Source organism: Peromyscus californicus, unplaced genomic scaffold, assembly GCF_007827085.1.
Source record: "Peromyscus californicus insignis strain IS unplaced genomic scaffold, ASM782708v3 Scaffold_4__1_contigs__length_199733344, whole genome shotgun sequence".
Classification (NCBI taxonomy): Eukaryota; Metazoa; Chordata; class Mammalia; order Rodentia; family Cricetidae; genus Peromyscus; species Peromyscus californicus.
Window position 1 is genome coordinate 120074373 of NW_026294562.1, and position 15102 is coordinate 120089474.

General features: G+C 46.3%; 1 protein-coding gene across 2 annotated transcripts in view; it reads left to right on the top strand.

The window, feature by feature from the left end:
* The window catches only part of Homer2 (homer scaffold protein 2), a 103499-nt gene extending 93483 nt beyond the window's left edge, over positions 1 to 10016 (top strand). For both annotated transcript variants that reach the window (XM_052761502.1, XM_052761503.1), the window contains exon 9: positions 216 to 10016. In XM_052761502.1, the coding sequence (XP_052617462.1) occupies positions 216 to 404 (189 nt within the window). In that variant the 3' untranslated portion in view covers positions 405 to 10016. The remainder of the gene's footprint in view (positions 1 to 215) is intronic.
* The last annotated feature ends 5086 nt before the right edge of the window (positions 10017 to 15102 follow it).

Sequence of the window (15102 nt, forward strand, 5' to 3'; positions counted from 1 at the left end):
AGCGGGACTCTGCAGTCTACATTTCTGGTTGCTGCTTAGGGTGTTCAGGCCAGCTGTTGGCCACCTACCCCTTTTAGTCCTCCTTCTGAAGAACCATCAGGAAAGGAATTGGCACCACAAGATGGCCTGCTTTCTGGCTTCAGGGCCCAGATGTTTTGAGTGACGGCTCCATCCATCCCTGTCTTCCAGACCCTTGCCCTCTTTTGTCTTATCAGGCAGCAGAACGAGACAATCAAAACTTGGAAGACAAAGTGCGCTCTCTAAAGACAGACATCGAGGAGAGTAAATACCGACAGCGCCACCTGAAGGGGGAGTTGAAGAGCTTCCTCGAGGTTCTGGATGGAAAGATCGACGACCTCCATGACTTCCGCCGAGGACTCTCCAAGTTAGGCACAGACAACTAGGCCAGGCGGAGCCTAGGTCCTGAGTCTCAAGTGTGTGTGTGAGATGAAGTAGGCATAGGACATTCTCCATTTCTGTTGCTTCTGTAAATGCAGGTGCAGTCTGTCTGTCTCCAGACCAGTTGTGCCGTCCACCCACTCCTCCAGAACAGTAAATCTCTCATTTCTCTGGCCTTGGGAGGTTGTGGACAACTGGAAGCTTCTGACTCAGGAATCCAGAACTTGGTCTACCTTAGCCATTTACGCAGTCAGGGCAGGGATGTTTATATCTTTTTTTTTTTTTTAAGGGCTGTTGCAACCCTGTGAAACCCTGGGAGGGAAAGTATTTTCTAATCCAAGTATCAATATCCTTTACAACAGGCCACTGGGCGCCTTCTATTGCATAGCATTCAGAGTGTGTGACTCTCCGCAGATTTCAGTCCATGGGCACATGGAGGGAGTGTCTTTTCTCAGTATGCATTTGGATGCTTTAGCAGATGTATCTAACCTTTTGATGTTGTGATACAACATCATCATCCCCAGAGTTCACACTCAAGGATTGCAAAATTGGCTTACCCAAAAAGAAGTAATTGTCAAAAACAAACAAACAAACAAAAACCTTACAATGTTTTAAGTAAATTTACTATTTTGTGTTGGAACACATTCATAGCTATCCTTGGCTGCATGTGACCCTCGGGCTGTAGGCCAAGCCTACCTAGTTGAAAGGAACCATTTAGTGGAGACTTATCCAGAGGGAAGAAAACCCAGAAGTTTTGGGGTACACCTACAGATAGGGGACCACTCGTACCCACTGTGCCCCATCCTCCCCTGATTTGTATGGTTGCGACAATGTCCCTTTCTTGTTTTTTTGTTGGTTGGTTGGTTTTTGTTTTGTTTTTATTTCAGAGCATATGCTTACGCTGTGGGAACAGATGCAGGAGGGTGCCCCACACAGTGCCGGGCACACAATAGGTGCTTAATAAACATTTGTTCAACTAAACATAGAAACAGAATTTAGTGTTTTCATCAAAGCCCACAGCAGAGTTGAGACCCTGGTTGAATCCTACATCATCTATGTTGTGCTGAAGTGATCAGAAACGAAGGCAGTTTACTGCAGCTACCCCAGACTTGGCTCTGAGGCAGGGACTGTGGCAATGGAGCCATCACGGACTACTCTGAGACCCTCCTGCAGGGAGCCCAGCCATGATCCCCCTAGAGGTCATCGCCTTTGGGACCACCTTCTCTTCCAGGCAGAGGGCCCATAGTGTGAGGCTTCTAGGATAGTGGGAGAGCCTGGTATAGGAGCTATCCTGGGCTTAGAAGCTTGGCTGGGTTCCTATCATGGGTTTGAACAATTGAGAAGATATCCCTACAGGCCATGAGGGTAAGAGAGCTGCCCAGGAGGCAGCCCTTGACCTTAGTGACAGAGCATCTCTGTTCTACCCAGGTCTGCCTTTCCTTTCTTAGTTCCTGCTAAGGAAGGACCTGGAGCCATGTAGCTCTCCTCTCATAGAGACTTCTTAGTGTACCATTGGGCATTCAGGTCTGAGGTATCCTTCCTTAGGAGAGATTGTCCATGGGAGACAAGGGGTTTTATGTCCGGACCCCCAACACTTCTGAATGCCTTGGGCAAGGGGAACTTTGGTATTCCCTGCCTCTCTAAGAACCCTCTAGACAGGACTTCACACAGAGTAGAAATTCTTCCTCTTGACTTTGCATGAATGAGAAAACAGCCTGAGGAAGGGCCTGGGGCCGGCATGTTCGTGAGCCAGGCCCTGTGGTGATTTCCAAGTCCACATCTTTCCTTGCAGTAGCTGAGCAGTCACTCTGAGCAAGGGACTCAATTGGGATAGGAAAGGAAGGCAGGCTGGCGGTATGGAATGCTGAGGTGTGTTAAGGGGAACCCGTCAAGTGGAGGTGTCTTGTGCAACCAGAGTGGTCACCTGTGGGGCAATTCAGCCCGGGCTGCTGCTGGCCCTGCCTTTCCCCACAACTCCCAGTAGGCCTCAAACCAGTTGTAGCTCCACTTTGGAGAGCAAAGATTGCATTGGCTATGACCCAGCTTGGGGTGAGGGGGACTCTTCCTAGGCCGTCTTGTCCTCCCTGTCTGTCAGCAGCCTGGACACATGGCTGCCCAAGAGCGCTGGACACTAGGATCCTGATCTTAGGCTTCGGGTGAGCCTCTGTCTACGATGACATACTCATCTAGAAGGAGCTCTCTTGGCGGCTGGGGTGGGAGCTGGTGACATGGTGACATATGACGATAGTTGCCAAAGCCCCTTCTTCATCCTCATGGCAGTGACGTCCAAAAGTGACGAAAATGGGAATGTAGAAAGTTCTGGAAGTCATTGCTACAGTGGGCTGGCTGTAAGGTTGAGACCATGATCTCTACTGTTAGCCGTTGAGGAGTTTGGCAAGCTTCTTGTAGCCAGTAGGTGGGGAAAACAGAGTCTTTGTGCTGTTAGACTCAGGCATCCCCCAGACTGCCACAACCCAGGAGCCTAAGAGCAGCCTAGGGGCTCCCCTACAGGGTGATTTAGGCTCCACAGCGAACCCACAAAACTAAGAAAGCACTGACCTTCCCTTCCATCTGCTTTCTCTAAAGAGCTCATGTTTCTTCATTTGATTTCTTTTTAAGAACATCATGACCCAGGAATAGCCTGAATGGTCAACGGGAGACTGGCCCTGTCTACAGCCTCTGGCTCTGTACAGAGCAGATGACCCACTGAAATTGGTCAGTATCCACCCACACTGGTGTGGCATGCCCTCAGTTATTGTCTGGGACTGTTGTCATGACCTCACACCCTGTGCAGGTGGGTGTGAGCGCCTTCCTCCCAGCGATTACCGCTGCAGTGAGCCGCCTGCAGAACCAGGTTTCACGTGAGCTCTCCTGGCCTGGGCAGCTCCACGACTGGCAGTCTGTGCCTTGATTAGCTTACTTTCTGCAGCTGTTCGCAAGGGTCCTAAAAGAGGCCAGGGAAAACTCATAACCCTTTAACCATGATCCTTCTGTATTTCTAACTTAGGGCTGGGCAGGGAGAGGACCTGTTTCTGGTGCCTAAGGACTGTGAAACCACTAGAGGGACAGGGTGGGAGAGCAAAACAGAGCCCAGGCTAGACCTCCGATCATCTTCAGTTATGTCTCCCCAGGAGCTGTCACTGTAGACCTTCACTGGGTGAGAGAACTTGGCAGAGATCATCAACAGGAAGTGGAGGCAGAGTGGCATGCCCAGGGGAACCCAGCTGTGACCAGCAGCATGGGCTCTCGGGTCTCCTGACTTTGATCCACTGTTCTCCTATGCACCATATTATTCACCTTTATGTTCCTTAGATGCCAAGAAGAAATAAATACCCATCTGCCCTATTAAAAACACACCATAGCCACGTTATTTCAGTGTGTGTCCACCACAAAGGACAGCTGACAGAGGAGTGAGGCAGAATTGTGCTCCTGTTCACCATACATAGTGAGGGTCGTTTTTGAATGATTCTGGTTTGTAGGGAACTCTTCAGTAACCTCTCTGCTCTGAGAGGCCAGTCCGGTAGAACACAGACCGGCTTTAAGTTCTTTACTGAGGTTTTAATGGAAGCACACGCATCCTTTTCAAGAGGCAGAAGGCCTCTGACCTCAGAGATATAAACAGTGTTCTGGCCTAGAGATGGCCAGTCCAGATGAGCCACAGCTGGGGAGGTGCTGACTTGCCCAGGGCTTAGAGCAGTTTGCATGCTCGAAAGGCTGTCCCCAGGGGTAGCTGCTCTCCAGCCTGCAGGCTCCACAGCCACAGCCTTCAGCGGTGTGATGGGCAAGTGCATGCTCTGCATTTGATGTAAGACATCAAGGAAAGGGGGGCATATGATGCCGTTCACGTGCGGCCGGCCGTAAAGCATCATGATCTGCCCGTTTTGCAGGGCCTCTTTTTCTACAGACAAGTCTCCTCTCCTGCAGACACCAGGGGCAACTTTGAATGAGACCCAACCTGAACCTCACATGTAGCCAGGTGCATGCTTGGAAATAAGGCAGCCTGATATGGGCTCAAGGGAGGCTGCCCTTGAGGGAGCGCCAGCCACGGCTCTTTGCTAACAGCTGGAAGTGAGTCACTAGAAGTGGCAATCCTTTGATTCAGGGGACCATCACTGGATTCTCTGAAGCCCTTGCGACATGAACCAGAAGCTTTTAAATCAACATCCGTACAGATTATGATTTAAATAGACCATGGCTTCTGAGTACATGGCTTCCCCAAAGAAATAGACTATACTCTGGGGACAGTGGGTGTGACGGCATGGAGACGGAGTCCTAAATAGAAGTGTGAATGACTTACATGTCTTTTCCTTACACCTTTCTAAAGATGATAAATCCCTCTTTAAAAGCAATCCTGGCAGGAAGGTGACTTTGGTAGGAATTCTGAGCTGTACGAAATGTCCGTGTGTGTGTGTGTGTGTGTGTGTGTGTGTGTGTGTGTGTGTGTGTGTGTGTGTGTGTAAGGAAGCATGGGGGAAAGCCAGGGAAACCATTAGGAGAGTTCAACCACAACTCCATAACCAGGAGGAGTCTTCGAGTATTTCTGGTGGTGATGCTGAATGTTCTGGAATCCGCTTACAAGACTGTGGGTCTTCTGTTTTTGTGTGAAATTGTACGGTGCCCTATTCTGACCGTATGGCCCTTGCTGCAGAGTGACCTCCGGGCCACAGGGACCCCTACACAGTGGAGACCATGCTTGTGCACTTTGTCAGATTGGCAGGAGACTGATGTTTCACAGCTGTTGGGGTACATTGCTGTCTCTACCCCCCCCACCACTCCCCTGCCCCGTATCATTTTGGATAGGAAGACCTGGCTTTCATTCCATTGTGTGGTGTCTCATGATAGGACAGCAGGAAGACGTCTCTTACATCTTTGTAAGACCTTAATGCCGTGTATGGATCGGCTACGCAAATTATTTCTTGAGTACCATTTTTTTTTCTATCTAAATGCTTTTTTGGAATATAAGTAATAGATACTTTTTAAAAAAAGAAAAAGAAACTAAAGATAAAAGGAACAAAAAAAAATCACCTGTTGCTCCACCGTCTGATGGTAACCACTGTTAACCCGCGTGGCTCTTCAGCTTCTCCTCATAGCTGCTCTGTTCCTTTCCCATGCCGTACCATCTCATGCATACTTTCCTCATCACTCACCTTTCCTCGTCGGTACTCTAGCGTGAATGTACTTCTCCATCGGGAAATATGTAGCTACTACTTTTTTAACAGCTGCCTAGGTCAGACCTTGGATATTTAAGCTGCTTCCAATTTTCTATTCTTGTAGTCAGGACATGATACAATTGTTCTGACATCTTTGTAAACTGTTCAGAATCTTGACTTAGAATAAATTACTAAAATTAGTCTTCCCTGATCTCCAGACCCTGGCTCCTTTCCTTCCTAGACATGAGAGACTCCACTCACCACCTCCGCTGTGGTCAGTGATTTGGGGCCCTGTGAGTGATTGCAGTCAATGAGACATGAGCAGAAGTAACATGGGAAACTAACCAGGACTGGAGAGTGTCCCGTGCATGATTCCAGTGTCTCTGATCCTTTGCCTTAGCAAGTGGTGACACCCCAGGGTAGAACGTCTCCCAGCCAGGGTCCTTGAGTGACTGTGTGGGACAGCTCCTTCCTGTCCACCCCACCCCGCCCCCAACCCATAACGGATTGGGCACCAGTAGAGATAAACCTTACTGGTTTTACCACTGAGGTTTCAGGGTTGGTGTTTTTACTGCAGCATAACATGGCCCTTTTTTTAACTAATAAGAAAAAAGGCATGCATGTTTTTAGGGTTTTACACATATTTCAAATTGCCTTTCAGAAACATGCCCCCCACCTATACCCCCATTAGCAGTGTGTGTGAGTGCCCGGCTCCCTCTGTAACACTGTCATCAGCATGAACGCGGGAGCTAACGGGGTGACACTTTTTAGTAGAATCTGATCCTCGTTAGCACACTATTTATCAGACTGTATGTTTCATATCTTCTGTTCATCTCTGGCCAAATGAGGTCTTTAGTAGTCTCATTGATACTTTTTTTTTAATGTATAGGTGTTTTGCCTGCATGTATGTCTGTGCATCACTTGTGTGCCTGATGCCCAAGGAGGCCAGAAGAGGGCATCAGATCCCCTGGAACTGGAGTTACAGAAGGTTGTGAGCCACCATGTGGGTGCTGGGAGTCAAACCCAGGTCCTCTGAAAGAGCAGCTAGTGCGCTTAACCACTGAGCCATCTCTTCATTTTATTTTATTATTTTTTTTTTGAAACAAGGTCTCAACTATGTAACTGTGGCTAGCCTGCCACTCACCATATAGACCACACTAGCCTTAAATTCGTGTGTCCTTCTGTCGCAGCCTTCCAAGTGCTGGGATTACAGGCTTGCCCCACCACATACAGTCTCATTGATTTCAAAGTTTTTTCATAAATATTATAAAAATTACAATTGTATTATGGCTCTTATAAAAAATGCTTAAACATTACAATGAAACCTTTTTTTTTTTTGGTTTTTCAAGACAGGGTTTCTCTGTGTAGCTTTCCTGGAACTCACTTGGTAGCCCAGGCTGGCCTCGAACTCACAGAGATCCGCCTGGCTCTGCCTCCCGAGTGCTGGGATTAAAGGCGTGCGCCACCACCGCCCAGCACAATGAAACCTTTTAAATCAAATCTGTCTTTGCCTTTATAGTTAGTCCTTTGCTGTCACGACGGTGAAACTCTTCCAACTCTGATTCCAGTATGTTTTACTCATTAATATTATCCTTGCATAGTCAATGTTTCTTTTTCAACTGTTGAATCTCTGATCTAGGCCAGGCATGATAGCATATTCCTGTAATCCCAGTACTTGGGAGGTGGAGGCAGGAGGACAGCTGCACAGCAAGGTTAAGAACCAGCTGGCTACAGAGACCCTGTCTCAAAATAACAGCCAGGTGTGTGGTGCACGCCTTTAATCCCAGCACAATTAGGAGGCAGAGGCAGGTGGGACTCTGTGAGCTCGAAGCTAGCCTGGTCTACATAGGAAGTCTGAGGCCAGCCAGAGTTGCGCAGTGAGACTGTCTCTAAAACAAAATAAAACAACAAAATAAAAACTACCTTTCTATTCTACTCACAATAGTTCTAAATTGCATCAACACTATTTGGCGGGGGGGGGGGGGGGGGGGGGGGGGGGATGATCCTTTCTCTACTGATATTAAATTGCATTTTTGTTATGCACCCCACCCTTCCAGTGGGTGTGAACATGCCTAAGTTGCCCGTCTGCATATTCTAGTGCTGGTACTACAGTGTTTGGTAATCCTAACTTTAGGTTTAAAATCCCCAGTAATGACATTTTCTGAATTTCCTAGTCTATTTTATATACTAATATTTCCAAAAGAAATTCAGGGACCATTTTATAAATTTTGGAATCAGTGAAAATTGGATTATATAATATTTCTGTATTGCAAAAGAAGTAACATCTTGATAACTTCTCATTTCATTAGATTTATAATGCTCAGTTTTATGTCCTTGGTGTATTTTTTCCAATAAAGGTAATTTTTTCATTGTGGTTACTGTTGTAAATCTTTTCCAGCAGTTTACATTACTTAGGTGTAGCACCGCTTTGTTAATGGAGAGTCTTCCCTTCGTTTTCTAACTGAGGACACTACATACAGGTTACATAAGTTTAAACAAAATAAAAAATACTGTAGAAAATCAGTGTCTCTTATAATCAAAATTCTCTCTGATCCAAGATACTCAACAATTATGTAAAACACACACACACACACACACACACACACACACACACACACACACACACACGCACACACACACACACACGCACACACACACACACACACACACACTCACACTGGGGTTTTATCATTTTGACAGTCTGATACAGCCTTTCTGCTACCTGCGTTCTTTCCTCGGCAGACGATCTTGGCCACCAGGAAGCATCGATCTACCTCATTCTTATCTTGCACAGGAAAGTGTGTGTCGGCAAACGAGTCATTTCATTCATCTTCATGATTCTTTTCGTTCTAATACTTTTATTCTTAATTTCCTTTGCCTTCTTCGTAGGCGATAGCTTTGATTAGTGCTGATAATTTTACATCCAAATTTGTCTAAGTGTACTGGTCTTGAACCTGCTTCTCCATACTCTTCCCCTTGGTGAGGATATTTTCTTGTGTCTTTACAGAAGTACCCACGTGACTGTGTGTTGTGTTTTCAAGCCATGCTCTTACGTCTCTAGTGTGCTGGCAACTTTGCCAGTAAGGGGTCTTGGGGTTTTAGGAAACGAATTTTAACTTCTGTCAAGCTGATCAAATGGTTTTTTCTCTCTCATGACTTACAATGAGTCATCGTAGTAGGTTTGCTAATATTAGTAAAGCCCTCTTCCTGTTTCCACAAAAGCCTGATACAGTCACAGTATGTTCATCTTTTAATATACATCTCCTTTCAGAGTTAACAGTGGTTCCTCATGATCGGTTGGTCTGTTGGACATTCTTACTTTGTCTTATTTGTGCTTTCAGAATTTTCTATAAAAGTTGCCTGTTACTTGTGTAATAAAATTAAGAGCTTTACAATGAGAAAATACTCTTCTTGATTTGGTGGGTTCCTTTTATTTTAGAATTTCATCATATCTTATTAATAAGATGAGTGTGATTTCTCTGCTGTCTTTGTCAGGTGTTTTATGTGAAATTCCTTTAAAATATATCTTGGGACACTTTCTATATCTTTTTCTATGCCCTGGGATAGTTCAATAATATTCAGAACTCCCTGCTCTTTGAAGTTTTTATAACAACTATAAACTGTCCAAGTCTAGTGCCTTTTAAAGAAATAATCTTTTGATATTTACAAATTTTCTTTCCATGTTCATTGGCTCCTCAGAGTTTCTTCTCATTCTGTAAGATTTTTGACAAGTTAAATTTTCCAAAATGATAATTATCTTTAAGATTGTTTTTGGGACCTGTTGACATGAGGTTGTATTATTTTTCCCTTAGTGTTGTGTGTCTATGCTTTCCATTTTTATTCTGATTATTTTTCAGTAGTCAATTTTTATTCATCTTTTCAAAGAACCAGCTTTGGAATTTATATGTAAATTTCCAGTTTTATCGTTTTATGATTGTTGTTTTTTTCTATTTTTTTCCCTTGGTATTTTTCCACCTTTTCAAGTTAAAGGCCATCTTAACTTCCTGTCGGTGGAAGGCACAGTAATTCATGTTGCAGGACTGTGACCTTTCCTCTGAATGTATCTGTATCCCATAAATGTTTATGTATGATATGATTGTTATAAATAATTTATCATTTCAGAGTGGAGTCTATCTTTCACTGAGGAGTTATTTTAAATTATATTTAGATTTCCAATCATTTTGTATTTGTTGCTGTTGCTTATAACATTTATTACAAACCTCTGCTTTATTACCTTGTTGTCAAAGAGGATATGGTCAGTACAATTTGTGTGTTTTGAAGTTTATTAACATTTTGTTGAGACCTAATAAATTTTTAGTTTTAATAAGATCCCCAGGAAGTTGGAGAAAGTATATTCTTTGAAAGCAACAATATTTGATCTATGTGTATTAATTTCACCTTACTAAATGTACTATTATGGACTTTAATTTTTATTTACTTGATTCATTAAAGACTAAGAAAGGCTCATTCCCGTTATCACTGTCTGTCATTCCTGCTTGTGTGCTTCTGTCTGCCATAGAAAAAAATGGCCCTTTTATATTTAAGGGGGAATTGTTTTCTTAAACTTATTCCCTTGGTTTTACCCAGCTGTTGCTATGGAATTGTTTATGTAGAAATACACAGCTCAGCAAAATCTTTGTGTGTGTTTTTAAGCTGACAGAAACCTCTTGGAAGTCCTTTGTGCCTTGAGGTGTTTTGGAAATGCGTGATGTCCTTCAGCAGGCCAATGTCCTTCCAGAGCAGACCAAGGGTGCCAGTCTGGGTGGAGGCTCCCCAGCTTTTGGAACAGAATGGGGCTTCTTTTGAGCATGCAAACGTTTTCACTTCCTGTTTGGGGGCAGCCCTATGCATAGGGACACATAGGGGTTGGCTGCTGTGAAGCTGGTTACATTTCTGCCACTATGGGTCACACCGTGGCTGCTCCCCCCCTCTCCATGATGCACTTTTGTGCAAGGACCAGCTGTCTGATAGAGGCAGTAAGCATGGATGCCAGTTGCCTGGATACAGGGGGGGAAAAAAGCCAATCTCAGAGACTCGTCCTACGAGAGCAGACCTTTCCAGAAGAATTTCAACAGGCTCTGCACACAGCAAAGTCTGTGCCAGGCACAGAACCACCTTTTCCCAAATGTGTAGGAGGTGTGAATCCCAGCCCTGGCTCAGGAATGGAAGAAATATGACCTGTTGTGTCTTCATTTAATTTCTATTTTAAGCACTGTTGTACCAGGCTCATGTAATTCTGGGTTCTGTCTTTCTCTCAAGGTGAGTCTTTGATGGTTTGGGGAGGGCTTACATCTTCCCCGGGTGGTTTTTTTTTTTTTTTGCGGGGGGGGTGGGGGGGGGGGGGGGGGGGGGGGGTGGGGGGGGAGCATGTGGAAGCAGCCCAGGCCATATCTGCTGAGATGTCCTCTGCCCAGTTCTCCCAGCTATTCTCTCTCTCTCCTCTCTCTCTCTCTCTCTCTCTCTCTCTCTCTCTCTCTCTCTCTCTCTCTCTCTCTCTCTCTCCTCTCTCTCTCTCTCTCTCTCTCTCTCTCTCTCTCTCTCTCTCTCTCTCTGGCGCATGGGAACACAGGACCTGCTCAGATGCCCTCTGCTGCAATCACAGTGGCTCTGTGCTCTTGGCTCCCTGGGCCCTGTCTGAGCCATCTTCTGCCTGAGGCCAGCAGGCTTCAGGTTGTGGTGAGTTAATGGTAAACAATGGGGCTGTGCCATAAACCAGATGAGCATTTGCATGGGACATCAAATCACCAAGTAGCAAAAGGATTCCCTGCCCACTCCCAGCACAGGCTGCCTTTGCCGATGGCCACAGCAGTGGGCCTCTACGGTCCCTCTGACTCTTTCCTGGTCTGGTTTCACTGGGTCTCCAGTGCTTTAGCCTAGGATGTTGCCCTTTGGTCCTTCCTCCTCAGACAGCCTGGTGGTGTCCCTGGGCAATTTTCAATGGCTGTTTGCACCTAGCACACTGCCTTGAGTGTGTTCATGCTGCCACACCTCACTTGTGTGTACAGGCCACCTGTGCTCCAAGGCTGGCCCTGCTGGCAGCGTCATGTGCCCTTCCTTGCTCACACCTGTGCTCACTGCTGCTGTGATCACACCATCCCTGCTCTCTTGCTGGTCCCCTCACTCCAGGATCTCCTCCATTTCCTGCTTATTCTTACACAAAGTTACCAGAGATTTTTTTTTTTTTTTTTTTTTTTTTTTTTTTTTTTTTTTTTTTTTTGCAAAACCCTGGAGTAGATCAGCTTCCAGATCCATCTCTTATTGGCTTGTCTACCCGAAAAGGTCATACTGAAGAGGTCTGGCTGCTGCATATTCTCTCTGTCCTTTATTCATGTTGTTCCCGAAACCTGGAATGTTCTCTTGTTCCAATTCCACTCCTCTTCTTAGGCCCAAGCTAAAGGTCCCATGAACTCCAACCACTCTTGGGGGCTTCTCATGCTCTGAGTGACTTACCATACATAACAGGGGTTTGTTCTGTTGGACAGTTTTGTGTATCCCAGGCTGATCTTGACCTCAGACTCTGACTTCTGTGGATAGTGTTAGTATTTTATTATTAATGCTCTGTTTTTAACTATTTTCGTGGATCTCGAAGGGGACAGCTTGTAGCACTTGAGAATCTTGAGAAGAAAAGAACAAACCCACGATTGTCCAAGTAAAGCAAGCTGTATTTGGGGGTGCAGCCAGGACTGGCCAGCCGGCTGTCTCACCCTGAATTGGGATTTGAGAGGGCAGCCCCTGCAGGGCTCTTGAAGTCCCTTTTATAGGAGGGAGAGAGAAACTGTTCACAGGGTGAGGGTCGGCTGTTACACCTTGTTGGAGAAATACAATGAAAGGGAAGGAAAAAGGCTGAGGAGCTACATCATGGGAATGGGCTTGCAAATTCAGTGTAGGTTGTTAAAAAGCATGTTTTGCAATTTACATCATATCTAACAAACAGGAACTTTTTTTTTCGTTGTGGTTTATCAAGACAGGGTTTCTCTGTGTAACAGCTCTGGCTGTCCTGGAACTCGTTCTGTAGACCAGGCTGGTCTCAAACTCAGAGAGTTCTGCCTGCCTCTGCCTCTCAAGTGCTGGGATTAAAGTCATGCGCCACCATCACCCAGCCAGGAACTTCTTAATTACAAATAGAAACCTTAGCTTGCAAGGATTTCACACGGGATGAGCAGGAACTTATTCTTAACTGTCTTAACTGAAAACAGAAACCTTAGCCTGCAAGATATGTTGTTCCTGTTTTGGTCTCCTACATGTGGTCCCGGGGATTGAACTCAGGTTGCCAAGCTTGGTGGCATGTCTTTGAGCCATCTCACCTGATGGTAATACTCAGTGGGTATGTTTGTGTGTGCCTGTGTGAATTTATGTGTGTCAAGTGAACACAGGTGACCATGGAAAGAAGAGGGTGTTAGATCCCCTGGAGCCAGAGCTGAGCTGGTTGTGAGCCACCCAACTCAAGTAAAAACCAAACCCATGCTGTTTGCACAAGCAAGTGCCCTTCCTCACTGAGCCATCCTGAGCCCCCAGATGTTAGAATTCCTAAGGATGGTCTCTGAGCAGCTGCTCTTCGGGTCTCAGCCTACTTTAGAAAAACTTCCTAGCGTAAGTCCCCTGCCTGGCAATCTGCCTTAGGCAGAACAATGGCCTCAGAGAGGAACCTATGACTGTTTGAGGCAAAGGGATGGCAGGTGGGCTTTACCTATATTGTCTGGGTGGTCTTATGTAATCACATCAGTTCTTATAGATGGAATCACCTTCCAAGCAACTGTCAGAAGTAGATGTACAGTGGTAGAAGGGCCAGGAAGCCACACACTGCTGCTTTGGAGACAGGAAGGGGCCACAAGCTAAGGAACTAGGCCAGGAAGGGAATGGCTTTCCCCTGGAGACTTCAGAAAGCACAGTTCTACTGAAACCTTGATTTTAGCCCGTAAGAACCACGTCAGACTGCTGCCCAACAGAACCCAATGAGGGTTGTGTCTGGTGAGGCATGATGGCATGTGCCTGTCTGTAATCCCAGCACTTGGGAGGTAGAGGCAGACAATCAGTTCAAGGTCGTTCTCAGCTACATAGTGAGTTCAAGGCCAGCCTGGGCTCTATGAGATTCCCAACTCTACATAGTGTGTAGCTTTAAGCCACTGTGTTGGCAGTGGTTTGCTAGGGCAGCAGCAGAAAACTGGCCAGTCACATGAACTTACATGGTTCCACAGAATGTGTGGTAATTAATCATTCTCACTCTGCCGTGAATTATTTCATTTCAGATGCAAATGAATATTCAGATGAACAAATCTATTTGACTGGTACAGCTCAGTCTGCTCTAGTAGAGTTCAGAGAATGTTGCCAGTGTGTATGGCCACCCCAGGACCAGCTCCATCCGCAGTCCAACCAGCTGGGTATACACACTGCCCACTGACTATCCACTAATTTATCTCTGAGGCTGGGTCTTCAGTATCCAAGGCTTGCCTGACTTAGGATGTAGCCAGGGATGACGTTTACTCCAGCCCCTCCTGCTGATACTTCCCACCTGCTGGAATTACAGGTGTGCACCACTAAGCCTGGCTGTATGCCATGCTAGGAATTTAAGTCAGAGCTTCATGCACATTAGGCAGGTGTTCTACCAACTAAGCTACCTCCCCAGCCCATGGGATTACTGTGGAGGACCAGCCCCCACCCTTATTTACCCCAGGAACTCTTGAGGAATGAGGGATAGAGACTTAGTTAGAGACAGAGGGGAGAGAGAAACAGAAAACACAGGATGGACTTGGGTGGGCCTGGATCCTCATCCACGGGCCCAGAACTTTATTCCAAAGGTCTGTTTATAATAATGCCAAGGGGTGGAGCAAATGACCTCCCCCTTGCTAGTTACAGTCAAGTGTAGACCCTTACAAACACCTGGTACCCAGACCCGTGGTCCTATCAACCTCTCCATGCAGACCTGCTGGGTACAGCCACTAGGAAACCTAGTGGGCTCCAACAGTTTACCCTGTAGTCGTGCTGTGGGTGAGGGGTCACACAACACTGATGTCCAGAAGAAGGTTTAGTGGCCATGTGAGAGAAGGGGGCAGGGAAGATCCCAGGAAGGAGACAGCTATGGACAGAACGTGTCTGAGTTTGCCTAGATACAGTGTGTGAGTGAGTGTCTGTGTGTGTGTGTGTGTGTGTGTGTGTGTGTGTGTGTGTGTGTGATTTAAGCTTCAGAGCCACACTATGGGGCAGAGAGACAAGCACTATGAGGACATAAGAGTGTGTGTGTGTGTGTGTGTGTGATTTAAGCTTCAGAGCCACACTATGGGGCAGAGAGACAAGCACTATGAGGACATAAGATCAAACCCCGCAGTAGGAAAGGGAGCTGCTCGGGGGACCGCAGCCAGTCCTTGGAGAATTTGTCTATCAGGTGCAGGGCTGGCCTTCACCCCATGTGGGTTGGAAAGCCAGGGAGATAGTTCCAGAGGCACAAATCGATGGGCAGTGCTCAGGAGGGCACACTGGGAGGTTTGGAGTCAAGACTACAGCGGGCACACTGTTCCCCTCCATGGTCCTGAGTCCCAGAAGTCAGAGTATGCGTTTA